This window comes from Macadamia integrifolia, chromosome 14 (genome assembly GCF_013358625.1).
Source record: "Macadamia integrifolia cultivar HAES 741 chromosome 14, SCU_Mint_v3, whole genome shotgun sequence".
Classification (NCBI taxonomy): Eukaryota; Viridiplantae; Streptophyta; class Magnoliopsida; order Proteales; family Proteaceae; genus Macadamia; species Macadamia integrifolia.
Genome location: NC_056570.1, coordinates 18446720 through 18468030, shown reverse-complemented (window position 1 = coordinate 18468030; position 21311 = coordinate 18446720). Strand labels below are relative to the sequence as shown.

The 21311-nt window shown below is 38.4% G+C and overlaps 1 protein-coding gene and 1 pseudogene across 5 annotated transcripts in view; one reads left to right on the top strand and one right to left on the bottom strand.

The window, feature by feature from the left end:
- Positions 1–1076, bottom strand: part of LOC122060525 — a 34370-nt gene extending 33294 nt beyond the window's left edge. Inside the window, exons 1-3 of one of the 5 annotated variants that reach the window (XM_042623637.1) lie at positions 893–1076; positions 675–769; positions 159–204 (exon numbers count right to left, since the gene is read on the bottom strand). In XM_042623637.1, coding sequence (XP_042479571.1) covers positions 159–204; positions 675–769; positions 893–1040 — 289 coding nt within the window. In that variant the 5' untranslated portion in view covers positions 1041–1076. Of the gene's footprint in view, positions 1–158; positions 205–674; positions 770–892 lie in introns of those variants that run through there. The other 4 variants (XM_042623638.1, XM_042623641.1, XM_042623642.1 and 1 more) reach the window with 4 other exon arrangements.
- A 910-nt stretch (positions 1077–1986) lies between these two features.
- Positions 1987–18561, top strand: LOC122060687 (annotated as a pseudogene).
- Positions 18562–21311: the final 2750 nt, after the last annotated feature.

Sequence of the window (21311 nt, the reverse complement as noted above, 5' to 3'; positions counted from 1 at the left end):
CCCATAGACAAAAGCTTCAGATAGAGCAGGTTCAGCAATAGATGACAGTGGTTGAATTGAATCTATTATCTCAATGCACAAGGACAGCAATCTCAGCTGAAGAAACTCAAAAAATCTAAATAATTCCTTATACAAAGGGTTCCAGTGTAACAGCTTACACTGACTATCCCAAGGAGGATTCCAATATGGCTCCATTGCCAAAATCTTTCCAAATTAAAAACAAGAAAAATACAGTGCATCAGTATATATAAAAAATACTAGTAAGGATGACAACCACAATCTCAGTTATAAGATATGTTAAATATAAAGGCATCCAAATGCAACTCGAAAGCAAACTATTGATGTAAGCTAACAATCAGATCATGGTGAAACAAACTTTCACGTTATTCTCCCCATCATGCATTGCAAATTCTGTATCCAACAATACTCCTTTTAAATCACCTAATTTCAACTTACAATTCAAAGCAAGCATTTTGCATATGTATCAGTTAGACAAAGAGGAGCAACCACTAAAATGAGAATCAGATTAGAATCTCCTCTCATGTATGAAAGGTGCAACATCAAAGCTTCTTAATCAATGTTCATAGCCATATCAAATATAACATTAGTCCTCATAATTCTCTCATACCACCAAGAAAAGGATGAACCGAGATTAGAGAAGGGAAGGGGCGTACCTCTGAGCAAAGTTCAAACCCCACTGAAGTGACAGAAGAAACCTCGCAGATCTTGTGCGTCTTCGTGCACAGAGGAGTCCAAAACCCTCGACCTGCTAAACCGTAGAACAAGAACAAATTCAGGGGGCAGAGGGAGAAGACATCAAGAAAGAAAGAGAACGAGAGTGAGAGAAAGAGAAAGAGAAAGAGAACGAGAAAGAGAGAGAGAGAGATCTTACAATACAGTTTCTCGTCCACGGCAGGCGAAGAAGCTCCTTTCTCTCGATTCTCGTCGACGGCTGGAGCATCCACTTCCCGATTTGGTTTGGCTCTGATTGTCTCTTCAGGATTTCCAAGAAAGAAGAAATAGGATTTACTGCTTACCATTTTCTTATGTTTTGACCCCAAATTTCGGTTTTACCCTTTCGTACTTAAGTGATCCTCCATTCTGCGCCTTTTTCTTAAAACCGATTCTAAGTGTGAGAACCTTGCTTTTCATGCTTCAAAAAATGGATTCTAAGACCTAAAAAGTGCCGATTCATTTCAATAAAATAAAAAATTGAACTACACTTATCATACAGCTTTTACCCCATTTCTATTTCAAAAAACTGAAAAAATGATAGAATTGATTTTTTAGAAGCTTTTACCCCATTTCTATTTCGGTTTTCAGGGAGGTTTTTTTTTAAGAAAAAAACAAACAGGTCGAGGTTTTCTGGCCTCTCAACCCATTTAGTAATCTTGTTAGGGGTACGTTTTTGAGTCGTTGATTAGAAGTACAAGATTTTAGTACGTTGATGTGGAATATTATTTATATTAGAAATATATATGGTGTATATGTATGAACAAGGATCATGAATACTCTTTTCTTCTTGGAATGTTTCATTGATTGACGGCCATTTCCGTTTTTCATCTTCTGTCCCCTCGTCTCTTCCCCAACCTGCTCACCATCATTTTTGTTAGTGAAGGAAGCGGGAGTGGAGTCTCTGTCAGAAGGGTTTGCCCTCTTAATGCGAGCAGAGGATGAAGAGGTAGAAGAATAAGAAGAAAAAAGAAGAGGATGACCTTCTCCTATTACAAGCAGAGGATGAAGAGGTAGAAGAGCAACACTTGATGACCACCATGGGTGATATGGTTCTACAAAGAATAAGAAGAAAAAAGAAGAGGATGACCTTCTCCTATTACGAGCAGAGGATAAACAGGTAGAAGAGCAACACCTGATGACCACCATGGGTGATATGGTTCTACAAAGAATAAGAAGAAAAAAGAAGAGGATGACCTTCTCCTATTACGAGCAGTGGATGAAGAGGTAGAAGAGCAACACCTGATGACCGCCATGGGTGATATGGTTCTTCTGGTTGTTGCAGAAGCAAAGTTGATTAAGTGCTTAATGGAGTGGGAAGATAAAGTCCAAACCTTCAGCGACTCCATCGTGTAAATCTTCGTCTACCCCCTGTGGACTTGTCTGAAATTTAGTTGACAAATTCAATATCAGGAATTGTTCGGAAGACGTAAAATTTAGAATAATTTGGATTGACGGATGGGTAAGGTACTCTCTGTTCCGGTTTCGATGATCATTATTTGAAATTCGAAGCACCAGCATTGTTAGTCACATGACTAAAACTGTTAAAAGAATTTAATTGTCCTCTGAAACAACCTTCAATCTATCCCTTCTGTTTGTACAGAAAAAATAAAAAATAAAAAATCTATCCCTTTGGTCAAAAAACTTGAAGGTTTGATATGATTTGAACAAAGACCCTTGGGCAAACTATCATAGGGAAAAGAAAAAGGTGGAAAATGAGGAGAAGAACCTAAGCTCTGATAGTCTCGATTGAGTATGTGAACGAGTGGGTTCCAAGGGAAAAGGAAAATATATCTTTTGTATCTATCTGAGAATCAGAAAGGGTGGACCAAGAGAGAGGGAACAGGTACATGCCGATAGAGAGAGAACGGGGGTGATATTCGAGAGACCAAAGAGCGAGACCAAGAGTACCATGCGAGAAGGAGAGAGATAATGCAGGGCCTTACTAGAGCTGTCTAACAGCCGGAGTTGGTCTTCGCTCAATGGCTGAGATGATGGAAAGCCGGGAGACGGTATGCTTGACCTAGGGTTGGGTGTCTTGAGTCTTGAAGATGTTGCTAACAATGTCCTGAGTCTTGGATAAGTATTATAACAGACAGTTGAAATATTTGGATTCCATTTAAAATGATGAGATTAGTCCCGACCAACTATATTGTTTGCTGTAGTGCCGACCAGAAAAACTTTTGCCAAAACAATATTACAATGATTTAGGAGATACAAAAAGTCAAAAGTAATGAGAGAGCATTTCCTACACATACCCTCTCTAGATAACCCTTTAGTAGTCAAAACCATAGTATTTTGTGCTTTGAGACAAAAAATGAAATCTCTTAATCATTCCACCCCTAATTAAGGGTGTCAGTTTCAAACCGAAATCGAATACCAAAACCAAAACCGAGCCCAATTTACTGGACCGAACTGGATCGAATAAATTTGGTTCATATTTGGTTTGGGTATGTGAGTATTGCTATTCGGTTCAGTTTAGTTTTGGTTTAGGATGTTAAAACCATTGGTTCGGAACCGGAATCGAAACCGAATCAAATTTCTCTTAAAAGTTAAAACCAAAAAATGAAAAGAAAAAAAAAAAAACCCTACTATCGCTAAGACTTAGGAGGGATTTTTTGACCCTTAGAGGATGCTGGGCGCGTTGGACATGTTATTATGCATTTTTTTTTTATTCTAGCTTAGATCTTACTTGAGAATGACATTTGCAATTTTATTCGGTAGATTGTAAACTGATACATGATTTGACTATGCTATGGTCAGATTTTGATGGGTTTTATTATATTTAATTGGTGATTTTGAATGATTAGCTGAAGAGACTTTATGATTGATGGAATGTGTAAGACAAACATTGGAGAACTGAGTCGGTAACTTGAGCCCATTATGGCCTTTGGTCCATCACAGTCATGGTTCAAAAGTGGCATCGTTTTTCATAACCGAATTAAAACTGAGGTATAGAACCGAATTAAAACCAAATATCAGAACTGAATTGAACCGAAACCGAATAGAACCGAATTGATTCGGTTTGAGTATCTAAATATGGAACCAATTCTCGGTTCGGTTATGGTCCACCATATCATCATTTGGAACCTAACCGATTGACACCCTTACCCCTAGTCTAAGAGGTATAGTTATCCAAGTCCAACAAATAAGGGAAGCAATAGATGAGAGATTCAAAAAATGGGACAGATCCTCATTACTCTAAATTTCTCCCACTCGCCATTGCTTCTCCTGTGATGTAGCTAACCTGAAAAGCAACATTTTTGCTGTGGCCTTACCACTTTCTCCTGTCATCAAATAATTAGCCTTGAATAAGACACATTTGTTCCTATTAAAAAAAGCTACCACGCAACCAGAGACATTACTAGTTCTATCAGCAAAGCTTATGACAACAAGTGTTCTATGCTGATAGGAGAGGGAGAGAGAAGAGGGTGATGTAGAATTGCATACCTGTTGTTAATCCCTTTTATCAACCAAACCATTAGTCATCCAAAAAATAATCTTTAAGAATGACATTTGGGTTTGGTTTTTCAGAGTTAAAGATAACCTTGTTTCTATGATTCCAAATGCAGCAACAAACAATCATGAAAGTGGAAAAGAAGAAAATAAGTTTATTTCTAGGAATTTATTAGAATTAAAAAAGTACATAAGTAAAGACTTAAAAGATGAGACAGATAATCGGTCTGTTCTAAGGCCCAAACGGCTGGCATCCCAGATCCTTTTGGTAAACTCATAGTCCAAGAGAACATGCCACAAAGATTCATGACTACTTTTGCAGAAACCACACTGAGGGTCTAAAACCATCCATTTTTAACAGGTTATCTTTGGTAGCAATCCCATCGTGGATTAATCTCCATAGGAAGAGCTTAAACTTGGGATGGATATTGATTTTCCAAAAAAAGCACCACCATTAAGAGCATGGAGATGAGCAAACACACCTGTTTGAGCATCCATTAAAACTTGTTAGCAAAACATTCCTTAAGAAATTGGCAGCTATATTAGTTAGGAGAGACCCCTCCTTAGAGAGATGGCACCACCATCTATCTTCATCGAGGGATATGGGGATTTGGAAAATACTAGTAGCTATGAAAGTAGGAAGATAGAAAATTTATGAGTCTAAAATTCCAACAATTGTCTTCAAGAAAATCACTAATTTTGAAGAGCTAGTTGTGGGGGAATTGTTAAGTTAAAATCAGAGATAGGGGCATGAAGATTATGAATCTAGGGATTAGTCCAAAAGAAAGTATTCTTACCATTTCCAATTTTACACACAACCATATTCTTCAAAATTCGTAGGATACTTACAATGCTATTCCAACACATTGACCCCTTCTTTAAAGTTTTTTCATGAAAAATAGAGCACTTATTAAAATATTTTGCCTGTAGAGTTTTAGCTCACAAGCTCTCATCATTAGTGAGCAACCTCCACCCCAGTTTAAGGAGGGCGTTATTTTGAGATTCGAAATCTCTAAGGCCGAGGCCCCCCAAATGTTTAGGCAAGCAAATCTTGTGCCATCCAATAAGATGCAATTTCTTCGTCTTACCCGTGTCTCCATTCCAGAATCGTAAATAGTTGGAGTCAAGTTTCCTGCAAATCACTTTTGGAAAAGCAAAATAAGACTTTAAATAAGAAGGAATGGAAGAAAGGGAGGATTGAATCAGGACTGTTCTACCTGCTGTTACGTACCTAACTTCCTTCTTCTTCTTCTTCTTCCCTAGAGAATTCCACTATTAGAGAGACACACCCTGCATAATACCAAATTACGCTCGTACCCCCTACCGACAGTATCTGTTAGGGAATATACCTTAAATGCTAACATCATATGGACTACTTTTTTTTTTAAAATACCAAAATACCCTCATAATATGTAAGCTACCAAGTATACCCTTATCGTTCTTCTTCTTCTTCCCCAAATCAAAGAACATTTGTAAGGCCAAGGACATGCCATCGCCGGCGTCTTCTACAACAGGTTTCTTCAAGAATTTGGAAGGGTCTAAAACAGTTGAAGGAGGGAAGTGCAACTTACCTACTAACGTAGAAGGAGAAGATATGTAGAAATTTTGGTTTCCGACTTGGGAGATTGATGTTGTGAAGATTTGGCTTTTTAAGCGTTTTTTACTCAAGTCTGGAAAATCTTTGAGCTGAAAGTTTGGTTTCTGTCTTGATACGACAACAAACACTGTTTCTGCAACTAAAGTGGTTAAAAGAGACTCCATAACGAAAATTACTGGGTTTTATAGAGATGGTTTTGTGAGCATAAGATCAGATTGATATTGCAGGCATTGATACGGCTTGGTAGAAACCCAATTCCAGCAATTCATAATAGAGCTCTTCCACTGAAACCGGAAGTAAAAGCCTAATCATCTGTTAATCGGTCGAGTGGAGGGAATTAGGAAATGAGTATAAAGCAACAAATCCATCTCTCTCTCTCTCTCTCTCTCTGATCGAGTATTTTTCATCCAGCGTGAAGAGGGAGTCCCAAAATCCAAGGTTTCATCATTGTTAAAGCCTTTTCACCTTCCCCCCCCCCCCCCTTTTTTGCTCCTTCCATGGATAAGAGAAGACAAAAGGACCATTTAAACCATATAAGCCAAATTTCTTACCCTGTTTATTTTCTGGTTTATTCATACCATCCAATGCCGAGAAGAAATGGTCGAGCAAATCCCTACAGAATCTTCATCTCCATCAAGGGTTCCTGATTTGAAGAATGATCTTAGAAGGATAACTCTCAGATTTTTTTTGGAAATACCCTTTATGTGTTTTAGACAAAAGGCTAAAAATATCAATTCATATCCTCACTTAAAAGAGACTGACAGTAGGGGGTACAAGCATAATTTGGTATTATGTAGGGGATGTCTCTCTAATAGTGGCATTCGCTAGGGGTGGTGTTGTAAATTACCCTTATTATTATTATTATTATTATTATTATTATTGGATTGTTTATTATTGTTATTGCATTTGTATGGGGGTAGGAGTTATTGCCACGGTGGAGTGTTTGGTAGTTATATAACTAAATATCTAAGGTTATGGGAAGTGGATAGAAGTTATAGGAGCTAGAATTACGTGGAGTGTGGAGTGTGGAGTGGGATTGTGCAGTGTACGGTTGTAACTTGTTGTTTAGCCTGTTTAATAGGCACAAGTATAATGAATGGATATGATTGAAGTTGCAAAGATTTCTTATTTTCTCTCCCAAGAGAAGAGGAAAGTTTTACGTGTTTTATATACCAAAATAATTTTTTTAATTGTTTTATGAATTGGAATGTGTTTTTACTATTTTAAGTTCATATTTTCTATTCATTTTAATCTAGAGAAAAACGCTAACTATTTGTGTACCCCACGCACAAACACATAGGGAAGTGGAAGTCGGCTGTCAAAAGATGGTCATGATGACCTGCCCCACCTCCACTTCCACTTCCCCATGTGTTTGAGCATGAGAACAAAAGTGAGTAGCATCATTCTCCCTCATTTTAAATAGAAATAAGGTCCATAAACTTGACTAAGGTCAGCCCAGCCCTAATTCTTTTCCCAACTCAGGGTTACATTTGTTGTTAATATTATGCCAACAAATGGCCTCAAAGAAGCTTTGAACAATGAAGCTTACAAAAACTTCACATTTTGGCCAACAATGACCATGTCTACTCTTACAAGCAGTGATTAGAATCAGCAGAGGAACGGCAATCCTACCTAGTCCATTAAAAGGGCATGCCTCACTTCTCTGTATTGTACTTTATTGGGGTTTCCCATTTTTTGGTTTCAAACATGAATAGAGACTACTCTGCACAGCTCACAAGTCATGGAGGATATGGATCAGCCAGAAATCGCAAATGTTAAACACTAGAGACAATATGGAAGAGTAAATAATGCGTTAGAGAGAGAATTAGGTTTATAATCTTGAGAAAGCTTTGTATTATTAGTTTGCCCTAAAGATGCATTCTTTAATACATGGCTTCTCACCTTTAGCAACTACAGCAAGCACTTAGGCGGAGTAAAGCAGATCATAGAGCACCGTTGCACTAACGTGAGTGCTGTAATTTTTCAGCTTGATTCTGACGCATGCTTACTCTCGCCAAGGGTGAAGGCAAGCCTTTTTCCCACCTTGCTCTGGCATGTTAGCCGTTGTATATAGCTAATCGTAGAACATCCTAGTTTCTTTAGGTTGAGATATAGATCGTGTTTACAGTAAAAAAATTTACAAAAAAAAGAGAGAGAGAGAGGATTAACAACCCTCCTCTACTTTGTTTTGAACAGGTGGTCGTGCACTCCAACCCAAAACCAAACAATGCCTCCTGCACTGTTTTTTAATAGAACTTTGTCAAGCTTTGCGATCTTCTATTGCAAATTCAGACAGTGAGGTCCACCACTTCAGTCACTCGATCCCGAAAATAGTCACAAAATTTTACTAGTTATAATTTTTTCATTTCTATCAGGTAGGGGTTTGAATGGGAGGAGAGGGTGTGGGGTAGGGAGGACGAGGACATGGACAAGGGTGAGTATAAGAGAGTGATAGTAATCGCCTCTATATGACAAATGACTATCCTAATTCTTACAGTTCTCTGTCCAAGTAAATTGAAATGAGTAAGAAGGACCAAAAAGAAAAACATTAAAGAGTACAAAATACCATTTCCGCTTTCTAGAGCAAAGAAGCAGGCTTCTATAACATCTGGTTTACCTTCAGGCCATAGCTCTTATCAACTTGACACACTGAGATGAGCACATGACTTTACTTTTTTTTGCTAAAGTTTAGCAAAGTATTTAGAGCAACCCGATGCACGAGGCTCCTGCTACTGCAAGGTCTGGGAGGGGCAAGTGTGTATGCAGGCTTATCCCTTGCTTCACAGAAGAGGTTGTTTCCAAGTTTTGAACCTGTGAGCTGCAAAGTTCAGCAAAGTATATTAAAGAAAAATAAAAGTGAAAATGTACCAGATTATAGTCCATGCATAACCAAACTAAGCAAAGATACATAAGCTTCCTACCACCTGACTTTCAACATAGCCATCAATAGGGTGAAGGAGAAATTAAATTTGGATTGAAATTCACCTTCAGCATAGTTTCAGTAGACTCTCTAAACCAACATAAATAAAATTGGCCTACATGAACCTGTATCTAGTCCTCTATTGGGCATCCCAATTAACTTCAAAAGAAAGAAAATATGGAGAGTTAGGTTGAAAAACAGACACTAGTGACATTGCTCCCCTCTAAGCCAAAACTTCCGCTGTGCAATTCTTTTTTTTTTTTTTTTTCTAGATATCCAATTTTATTAAAAGAATAATGAAAAAGAATATACAAACAGAGAACTCAAAAAATTGGCAAGATCAAGAGATCCCACCTTCGGCATTGCCATCAGTAGGATACTAAGAAAAGCCTTCAGAAAAATCTATAATGGGGTCGAGATCCCGCATCATGGCGAATCTCCTCCCATATATGGCTGGGAAAGTTGCAACTATGGCTTGACGTCCCTGTCTTTGCTGCATTCTTTGCTAAATAGTCAGCAATCAAGCTTGCTTCCCTAAAACAATGAGAAATCTTCTAGTTTATGCTTGTAAGGTACGGTTGGACAGCATTCCAATGTTGCAAGGCACACCAAGGAACTGCTTTTGTTTGGATCGCCACCACCACTGCTGTTGAATCAATTTCAATCCACTGGGCCTCCACCTCTTGGTCTTGGCTTGATCAATCCCATCAAACAGCCAGCAAACTCAGCCAAATAATTAGTACATATACCCAAAATGAAACTAACTACTTTCACCCCTACAATTTCTCAACACATCACCAACACCTTCTCGATCTGGATTCCTCAGTGAACAGTCGTCCACGTTAAGTTTTCACCACCCCATAGAAAGCCTACACCAAAAAATCTCAAAAATGAACCTCGAAATGCTCGGTCTAGCTTCCAGCCCCAAACTTCTACAACAATTCAGGTCTCCAACCAATCTCACCACACCAGTCATTCAGTTTTGCATTCTGCATGTCATATTTAATCAACAGAGAAATATGACCTGAATTCCTCCTCTTCCGCATTGAGTTATCCTGCACGTGATCTCATCTAACTGAGAAAAAATGACTCCATAGTTGCTGAAAATCCCATGGAATAGACCTGCTGTGTATAGAAGCAACAAACTTCTGGTACACCACAAAAATGTACTAAATCATTCTTCCAAGAAATCAATTTCGAGTAAAACACGATAAAATACATTGAACCAACAAAAATCCCTCCAAACAGCAAAGCAAAACTATGGCTAATGAATCCACCCATGGCATGCTATTCCAATTTCTGGACTATTTGAGCATGAGATGGTTCAACCAAGTGAAATAAATACCAAGGACTGCCCTAGTGCCAAGGAATGACATTGCATGAATTTCATCATTGCAAAGAACCAAATGACTATTCATCAGGATAATACTAAATTTTAACATATATCGGAATAAGCAACAGTCATAATTTGTTGCAATTTGAACCAAATAAACTATTATATTCGGTTTTTCATTTATGTGTCTCAACAGAGATGCCTTGGCTTCAATCTTTGCTATAATTTCACTCTGAAGGAAATCAAGGGAAACACTGTGATGACAAAGTGTAAAGAGGAAAAAGAAAAATGACTATGAGATTAAATTATGGGTGAGTGGTAGCAACCCTTAAGTGTTTTTTTTTTGTTTTTAGGAATTATCACTCCCCTCCCTGAACTTTGGGAAAATATCAAGTTTTCCCATGGTTTTTGAAATAATTCACTCTCCTCCCCCCATAGCACAAGATTCTATCAACCGTGTCCTAGGCGTTAAAATTGCTGTTAAGTGACTCTTTTTTTTTTCAATTCCAAAATACCCCCATCCCTTTAGACAACCCCTTTTGTTCTCTCTCATCTCACACTCGTTCCAACCCAAGCTCCCTCTCACTATTGTATCCGTCTTCAACTTAGCCTCTGCGGCACCGTTCAGCTCTAGGTTTCACATAACCTCCCCAAAACGCACAACCATGGTTTAAAGTATAGGTCCGTATCGTACTGTATCGGCCGATACATATCCATATCGATCCTTACTGAAACGATACTGACCGATACGATACGTGAAATTTTTAAAACCCTTTTGTATCGATACGTATCTTACGATACACCACCGATACACACCGATACTCACCGATACGTACCGATACTCTATGAAAAATTCAAAATTGAAGTGAAATGTACGTTTCGGTATGTATCGATATGTATCAGTATGTATCGGTGCGTATCGATATGTATCGACCGATACACACCGATACGTACCGATACAGTCATAAAATGGCCAAAATGGGTAATTTTTTAGAAAAACACAATTTTTTGAGGTGTTTTTGTTCCAAAGTTACTGCCAACCATTTTTCTCTTTAACTAAAGTGGAGATCAAGGTTTGGAACAAGGATTTACATTTATGGGACAACTACAAACCTTGGATTCTTAGTGCGATACTCTCAATTTACTGTTTATGCATAATAAATGTTATATATAACTTTTTTTAACTATTTTTTTATGCAAAAGTGTATAAAAAAATGTTTCATATCCATTTATGTGCGTATCTTTAGCGTATCTTAGCGTATCTCCAATACGATACGATACCTTCCGATACGTATTTTAATCTTGGCCGATTGATACGACGACCGGTACCGATACTTTAATCTTTGCGCACAACCCATTTAGAATTATGTTTGAGGGTTTTTCTATCGAGGGGGGATTCTTTCTGCTTGGAGTGAAAGAGGAACTCTGTAGCTTCCACATGTTTGTATCCACAAAGCGACATCCGAAGGGTCTGGAAAAATCAAGTTCGAGGCCAATCTCCTTCCTCCTGCAAAAATTGTCGATCTCTTCTCCCACTTTGTGAGCCCCTGCATATGTGCACCATAATGGCAAACGTTCTCTCGGTGATTCAACCATCTCTCTTAGACATTTCGTCGAGCACTTGCTGCAATTGTTCAAAACGCTTCATCCTCCCAAGAACGTTGATCATACCCAATTGAAGAAGAGCGAGATGATGACGAACAGGACCAGAGACAGCACAAATAACAGAACTGGAGTTTGAGTTTTAGCATAAAGGATGATATTATATATATATTTTGAGTTTAAATTGCGATACTTTTATTTTTTTGGGGTAATAATTGGTGTAGGATTTTGAGTTTAGATAGTGGAGAGAGAGAGAGACATATTCAAGTGACTCACGGTGGAACTCTCTCTGAGTGATGAGGTTTATCCAAGGCCCATATCCCATCTAAGCGCAAGGGGCATTATTTTTCTTTCTAAGCCATGAACGTCAACAATAATATGTTTATGCGTGTCAAAGTGGAATCGGAAATAGAATTTGATGACAAAATAGTCACTTAACAGCAATTTTAACGCCTAGGACACGGTTGATACAGAGCTTAGGTGGTTTTTTTTTTTTTTGATAGGTATGGAGGGAAGTAGGTAGGTAACAGCTAGGAGACTCGAACTCGAGACCTCCTAGTGAGCATGGGTTTTTTTGCACATCACAGCTCACCAACTGCGCTAGGTAGTTGTTGTTAACTTCTGAACACCACATTTAACATGAACTGTTGATCTTATAATTAATCTAAACCTTCAATTGATCTAATGCCTTCATTAGTGGTTGTTATAGACACAGTCGGTTTCTTCTTCTCCTTCATTTGTAGAAACCCTAGCTAATCTAGGTGCATCAGTACCATGATTCCAGCCCATGGAGTTAAACGCCCGGCCCCCTACATGTTAGGGTTAGATCTACGTGGCATGGAAGAAGGACCACTGAAACTCTAGTCATTGGCAGGCCTGTAAGAAAGCTTCGAAGCGATCCCGTCGATGCTCGATGGTGGTGAAAATTTTCTATGAAGGAAGGGGCACGGGTTCTTGTTATACTTCCTAGCCTGCGAGTGTAAACTGATTTCCTGGGGTTAAGTAGGCACAGACTGCACTGTGCCGTTGCCAAGCGATTAAACACAACTTATTTCAATCCCTAGCAGCTGAATTGACATCCATAACTACCACAAATAGAAAACAAATAAACAAAAACCCTAAAGTGCAAAAACAAGTAGATGAAGACCCATCTTTGAGCTAAGAAAAAAATTTCCTCCATCAAAACTTGATATTTGCTCCTTCAATCCAACAGAAGTTAATAGAATATCTTCTTGACCTCCACTCCAAAAACATGTAGACGAAGGGCATTCCCTAAAACGTAAAAAACCCTTGAAAAACACAGAACAAAGCAACAGATACTCCAGAACTCTAAAGAGCTTCTTTAAGCTCTCTTTTTTCATGGCGGATGATGGCTTTAGAGAGACTTGAAATTGTTAAACACTACAATTTCCCTCTTCCTTATTTTCTTTTTTTCTTTTTTTCTTTTTTTTTTTTTCACTTGCACCGTCAAAAGCGAAAACCTTGTCCATCGAAACAATCAGTAATCAGTTCAAAGCAATGGACGGCTTAGATTATGTAGGAGAAGATTAACAGTTCAGATTAACTAGGATGTTTATATATTGGCAACGCTTAAGCACTACTACCTTTAAGCCTTTAAATTATAGACTTTGAACATATTATGAACAAGAAAAATCAATGTAACAGAGAAGGACAATTAAAACATTTTGTAGCAATGGAAGTACTGATACCTCAGAAATCTCTGCAACAACAATGATGAACACCATTTGTCCAAGAAATATCTACTGCAAAAATCATATATTGAGAAGTAAAAGAACCAGTATGGATCCCAACTTATTTGGCATTTTATCGTCTTTAATTGTAATTTAGTTTCATGCAAAATGTTGGATCAGGGTTATTTGATGCATCATTTTGTGGATACAAAGGGAATATCAGATAGCAGAAAATTTCCTCACTTTGTAACAATATCACATAAACCAGAATTTGAGTCTTTATGTCACTACAAAAAAAAAGTTGTAGAATGTTACCACATAATTGAGGAGGTGATAAGGGAACCCCTTGGAATCAATTGTCAATGCAAGATGAGTGAAACAAAAGAGCAGCCTTTGTGGCTTCGTTCAACTTCAACAGCCACTTTTAAGTTCCAAAATAAGAAAGGGATCAATGTGACTTGAATTGACAATAGAAAAACCTCATTTGGTAAAATTAAAATCAGATAACTATCATTGCTAAGTGTACATTTTAAAATAGAGAAATCATAATTACAAATGTTTTCGAAAAAGAAGGATGCATTGCATCTTTTGGCCAACTAATGACATTAAAGATGAGATGACTTCCCTTGGATGCCTTCCCATTGTTGTTTCTAGTGCTAGTACTCTAAAATTATATACATCACATTTCTAGTTATAGCCATAGTGTAGGCAAGCTCTACAAGGGAAGAAAACAAAAGGCTTAGTGAAAGTGTATAAATAAGACATTAAATAGTTTTAAAATAGAAACAAGAAACTACAATATATTCCAAACAATGGATACTATAGAAAAAGGTATGGACTCGACTCATCAGGTGTCAATTTTAAAGCTCAAATTCAATAATTTACCCTTTATCCACTGGCAGACTCCTTGAGATTAAACTTCACATGTGAACATGAGACCTTGGGCTACCTCTCCACAAATTTGTGTCCCATCCAATAGGACACTTGGATAAAAAATGGTGGCTGATGTGAATAATTAAATTTCTGTATGGTTTTAGAGGAAACTTGTGGCCAATATTTCTTCATTACTAGTGAGTATTGTGGCTTTTGACACTAGCACCCTATCTATACATATTTTGTATAAGTAAAAATTGTTTATATACTATTCATATTAGTAGATAAATTTGGCCATGTGTCAAAATACAATTCCAAATAGGAAGGGGGGAGGGGGAACCTATTCCTCTTGTCCACAAATATTACATCCCCATTTAACATGCCATATGGTAGAAATAGGGTTTGCTTGAATAATCATCAAGATTGGGCCACCTAGTTCTGGTCCTTTTAGTCGGTGCTAACAATTTTGAGGACATGTTGTCTACATCACTGTCTACTCATAATAACTTTAGCTTACATGTGTTAAACTTGTCAATTATAAAGCATATCAAAATGATATATCAATTTTGCCAAGTTTGGTTTAATGGTAGAAAATAAAAAATAAACATTAAACTCATGTTGGGCCAATATGGTAGAGATCCTTTGAGTAGAGATTATCAAGAACTCTACATAAACCCCCTCACCCCCCAAAATAAAAATAAAAAATAAAATCTGAGGGGCTGTTTTTAGGTCTGTGGATAGGCTGCATGTGCCCTCTACCAACTAACCAAATATATTTTCATTTTTGCACTTTGTTTAAATAAATTCAAAATTAAGGGTGGCCTAAGGTTATTTTGGGATTGAAAGGAGGGTAAGGTGTGGTGCAACAACCATATGTACTTGACTTAATTAATAAAATTCTGTAGGGTTGGCCTAGAGTCCTACAACATTGGGCATTGAAAAAGAATTGTAGCTATTGTAACTTGTTTCTAATTCCATAGGAAAGCGCAGAAGTGCTAGGGATTCTTACTTCTATATACGAATTTGGAAAAAGCAAATAATTTACCACAACATAAAAGGGTAACTTACGAATATAGTTGTGCTTATTTTTTCACTCCAAACGAGTAATTTCAATCTCCTATTTTTATTTTTTCCCCTTTTATACTTCTGATATTCCTTTATTTTATTTTATTATTATTATTTTTTTTTTCTGATGATGGATATCCAGGCCTTCAACCTGACTAGTCTGGTAGGCCCATATTGATCCCGCAACCGCATGGACCAGGCCATACCGGGATTAAATGAGAACCATTCAACTTTCACTGAAAGCAGTAAAGAATACTAAACACCCCCATGTAAGTGGCCCCAAGGAGGTAAGAGGAGTCAAACTCACAACCATATGCTTCTTGAGGCGAAGGTCCCTTTCCAATTCAGTTGCCTTTGGGATTTTGAAATTCCTTTTGTTTATTTACAATAATGTTTTGCCTAGATTCTTTATGGCAACCAAGAAATCAAAGGGGATATAAGAAATTTACAATATTATTTAAATTCATTATTGAATTACTCAATTTAAATAAAATATTTTTATATACATCCTAATTTATATATGCATTAGCTTAAATTAAAAAAAAAAATAATCTAAAGGGCATTTACTGATGGAAAATTTAAGAATTTATTATGCAACATATAAATATCATAACAATAGGACATGTAAATATCCATCCTATTACTTAAACTGATTGAAATTAAAAGAAACTAAAACATTTTTTTTTATCAAATTTTTTATGATTGTGTGCTAAATCTCTTAAAGTTCGGATAAGATTTTTTTTTTTCTTTCAAAATATAATAATTCAATAGCACAATCGAGCAAAAAAAGTCCTAGGTCTTAAATATTGAAGTGAAAATAAAGAAATCTTAAACAACAATAAAAAACAGTATATAGCAGGGAAAAAATTTACTTACCTGGAGCAATATACCCATGAGTTCCTTCAAGTGACGTCCAATTAGTGAGTCTGGCTTTAATAGTCTTGTAATTCAAAATTGGATACCCGAGCCTCAAGTTCCAAATCTAGCAATATATTTTTGCTTGAAATATCCTGATGAGTTATTGGTGGAATACAATCATGACGCAAGTAAGACAAAGCATTGGCCACACTTTTGATGACATTTACTCCTTTCAGCCAATCCAACTCTACCGCCTTTACTTGATTGGTCAAGATACATGCTAAGATTCCTTTTTCCATATACTCATAAACAAGAAACATACATTGTGGATGGGAGCAGAACTCGTACAGTTTGACAATGTTTCAATGCCTTATTTATGTTAGTATGCATGTCTCATTCCTAAAGCTTTCTTAATTAACTTTTTCCTCGCCTTCCAATGGATGGAACTTTTTCAAGTCTATGATATGGCCGGTAGGTAGCACTGCTTTGGAAACACTCCCATAAGTTCTAATTCCAATGTAATATATATTTGGATTCAAATTCTCTATTGCTTGAATAATGTACATTCCATATTGAAAATATATTTCCATAATTTCTTCTTGTTGCTTCTTTTTTTTTTTTTTTTTTTTTTTTTTTTTTATTTTTTTTTCAATTTTACAATTTTTCTCACTAGAGGAGTAGGATACCGATCATTGCATATGCAAGGAACAGAGTTCCTACCAAAGAAGCATTAATGGATACGATAACATTTTGTCCATTTTTTTTTTTTTTTTCAATCCCTTTCTTATAAAAGATCGATTGCAAGAAAAGAGACCTTGATAACCCTTTGTTGTTTCTAAATGCTTGATGTAGGCACCAAATTTTGACCCGACTGTGCACCAAAAATTAATTGATAAAAAATACATCTCAACCCTTCACATAAAAATAATAAAATATATAAATAAAAAAGTGGGACCCACTCTCAATCTCACATAAGAAAGAGAGAGGGAGGCCCACCCATAGTGAACAAAAAAAAGGGGAGACCCACTCTCAATCCCTCACATGTGTGTGTGTGTGAGAGAGAGAGAGAAGAAAAATGAGAAAACTAAGCAAAACAAAAAAAAAAAAAAATAGGGAAACGGCTGGGAATGCTAGCGGGTCACCTAGGAAGAAGGTGTGCTAACATTTATTGACCATTAGATTAGAAGGTTTAAATCTACACCATTGATAAAATATACTATTTATTAGGGACAAGCCACCGTAGCATACTACTTAACACTGTGATACACTATATCAAGACCCATGTAACAAATTCATAATCAACTACCTGTTATCACATGGTTAGGATAGAGAGTTAAGAGTCCAGTCAGCAATTGTGTATAGGTATAAATATGTAATCATCATTTTATAACATATATGAAAAACCATTTTTTTCAAGAAGTACATACAACCTAAATACCTGACATCTGACTTGACAAAATACAACTTTACCTGATAAAACTCATTTTCTCTCTCTCTCTCTCTCCTTCACTTTCCCTTTTTTGTTATTTCTGCTTCTAAAGTTAACATCTCTCTCTGCTGCTGCTATATATTGATCCGGTGGGAGAAGCTACGTCTCTCTCTACTACTGCTAACGTCTCTCCCTTTTTTAATTTTCGTTGGAGATCGTTTTAGGTTCTCTCTCTCTCTTTCGTCTCTCCCACTGCTATTGCATGCGGTCACTTGTTTTCAGCCTTATGAGCCATATGATGTGCAGAATATGCAGTATTTGAATTTCTGCCTTGAATTAATGAGTTTACTGCTTGCTTGTGTGCTGGTCTCTAGCTTGATGATAATTCACTGAGCCAAGGTATTAGGTAATTGCATACCAGGTTTGAAGAAGAAGAAGAAGAAGAAGAAGAAGAAGAAGAAGAAGAAGAAGAAGAAGAAGAAGAAGAAGAAGAAGAAAGAAGAAATGAGGAAGAGGGAGAGAAAGGCGTGAGCAGAGGATTGGTCACCCAGAGTTGGAGACCAGGTTTGGAAAAGGGGGAAGAAGAAGAAGAAAAAAGAAGAAATGAGGGAGGTAGTGGTTGCCCACTACATCCTTCTTTTGCAAGAACTCTGGTAGGAGAGCAGCAGCGATGAATTAGGAATTTCACGGAAAACAGGTAGCAGATTATTATATGATTGGTAGATATGCAGTCAGAGTGATTGGTTTAACATTAATTCCTAGCTTGAGCATCTCCAAGCTAAATATGTTGGCACTGGACATGCTGACTTTAATCAATTTGAATGGGCGGTGAATATCCAGCGTGACAGCTATGCTTCCTATGTTGGCCACTACCCCATACTAGCATACTTTGCCATTGCAGAAAATGAATCCATAGGAAAAGAACGTTACAATTTTATGCAGAAAGTGTTGTTGCCATGTGGTCTTCCCCCTGAAAGAGAAGAAGATTAGTTGACCTCTTCAGATGGTTAAATCAAGCATTTCTGATTGCGCTCTGATAACTACCGGGGGCTTATCTTGTCATGATATTTTTAGTTTGCTTGATATCTCCGGTGTTGCTTTTAGGAACAAGCAGCCATGGCTTGGATAAATTAATGAGACTTCCTTGACTCTATCCAGAAAAGAAGAAATGAGTAAGAGGGAGAGAAAGGCCTGAGCAGGAGATGAGTTACCGAGAATTGCAGACCAGATTTGGAAGAAGAAAGGCGTGAGTCAGATCCCTCTTTGCAAAAATACCATACTAGTTGAAAGTATTTTAGATTAAAATAAAGAAAAATCTAATGGTTTAAATCAATTTGACGAAATCTAACGATCAACAATTGATAACATGCTTAATTCCTGAGTAACCTATTAGCATGTCCAACCCTCTCCAAAAGAAATAGTAAAATAGAGAGGGGCTTCACGTTGAAGAGAGAAGGAGAACAGAAAAGAAAAACAGAAAAGAAAACAAAAGAAAAGAGAAGAACAAGAAATATAAAAAAATAATAATAATAATAAAAAAAAAAGGGACTTTCAACGTTGGAATGGGGGAGAGAAAAAGAAGATAAAAAAAAAAAAAATGTGAAAAAGAGAGAAAGCACAAGAAAGAGAGAAAGCCAAAGAGGGAGGGACATTTTGAACTTTTCATTTTTAGGGCATTTATCTTTGGGATTTTGACTGAGAAGGGAGGAAGAAAAAGGTGTAACAGCAACCATCCTTCTTCAACCTCTTGCAAGTGGGAGAATCAAAACTAGAAGGCTCTTGGTTTGTTGCAATAGATTTGAAGCTCCTAGCTTCTATATAAAAGAGATTTCAGGAAGAGGAAAAGAAGTTTCAACAAGAGATAAAACATTTTCGGAGCTTTTTGGGAGAGATTTGGGAGGTTCTTCTCAGTTTTCATTAGGGATTTGAGAGAGGAAAGGTAGATTTTGGGATTGGAGTTCCAGATTTGGGGTTTTAGGAGAGAAATGGAGATGATTCTTGATATAGCCAAATTGACCTCTCGGTGGGGGGCAATGACACGTGTCGCCTCTGAGACACATGTCCTCCGCCAGACGAAGGTTCCAAGAAACCACTCACGCTTAAGCACGCTCAATCACTGAGGCACACTCGCAAAATCACGCGGGATCACGTCGACTACATGAAGGGAATATTCCCCCCAGAAGGGTGGACGTATTCGAGTGGGACTCTAAGAGGGAAGAAGGTAGACTCGAGGAGGACTCCTCCGGAGAAAGAGAAAAACCCTAAACCCTAAGAGCTATATAAGAAGGCACGGAAGAAAGGGAGAGGTAAGTTCTGATACCCTCATCATTGCTCCCTTATTGAACTGTGCGGCCGACCCTGACTTGACCGTCGGAGGACTAACCCCGGACAAAGCTCCGGGCCTCCGTCGTCTGTGTTTGTGTAGGTTTGACTAGCGGGGTTTTTTGGCAGCAACAGATTGGCGCCGTCTGTGGGAACGACGGTAATGGTGGGGAGAACCTACAACTGAAAGAGGACAAGAGCGACGTCCAACATAGACATGGGGGAAGAACCTTCAGGGGAGCTTCCTCCCTCGGTGGAGATAGGACAAGAAAGGGGCCATGACGACCGGGAAGTGTCCGTCAGATACTAGCGTTCGGCTGGATATTCAGTACGTGAAGGCAGTGACCATCAGCCTCCTGCAGCCCAGGTGTACGTGACGAGGCAGCAGTTCGAAGACCTCCAGGACAAATATAACCGGATGGCCGAGACTATGAGGGAGGTCTCCAAAGCTGTCTCCCACAGGACCGACGAAGCACCCCCAGGTCCCCACGTCCAGTTTGAGAGAGCTCGAGATGAAGACCGAAGCAGTACGGGATCGACAAGGGCCGTTCATGACCCTCGAAGCCGAGCAAGGGAGAGTCCCGCGCCCCGAAGTAGGACGTGACGCGCCGCCAGAGACCCACATGGGGATCCGCACCAAGGAGACAGATAGAGGTCCGAGGACTCGGGATTAAAGAGGATGATCCTAGACCTGAAGGACGAGATCAGAAAGGTGGCAGAAAACCAGATGGGAAACCGAGAGCCCGACCTCACCAATGACACGGCCTTAGCTGACGAAGTCATGAGGGACCCTCTCCCGGTCGGTTTTCGTCTGCCCAAGTATGACACTTATGACGGGTCAGGGGACCCCGTCGATCACCTGGAAGGCTTTAAGGTTGCCATGCAATTCCATCGAGTCTCGAAAAATATTATGTGTCGTGCCCTTCCATTTACGTTCAAGGGGGCGGCGAGGTTGTGGTACAACCGACTGCCGACGAAGTCGATCCACAGCTTCAGCGACCTGAGTTACTTCTTCATGAAGGGATTCTCTAGTAGCCAGCCCCTCCAGCAGACTACGTTGAACCTAACCAACATCAAACAGCAAGAAGGGGAATCGCTGTGGAACTACATGAAGAGATTCCAATAAGAAAAGATCACAATCAGGGGCCTAGACCCAAAGGAGGAGTTCACGGCCCTGCTAGGAGGCGTCAAGGACAAGGAGTTGAAGAGGTCCCTAGCGAAGCATACACCTAGGGACCTGACCGAGCTGAGGGCACGATGCGATAAGTACATCCAGATGGAAGAAACCCTCCAGGCCGATGAAGAAGCCGAAAGGAAGGCGACGAGGAAGAGGCCCTCAAGGGTTGATGATAAACCCGTCGAAGAAGGAAAAAGACGAAAGTTCGAGCGCAGTCGGGCCCCCAGTCCACCAAGGAAGTTTGAGAGGTACGCAC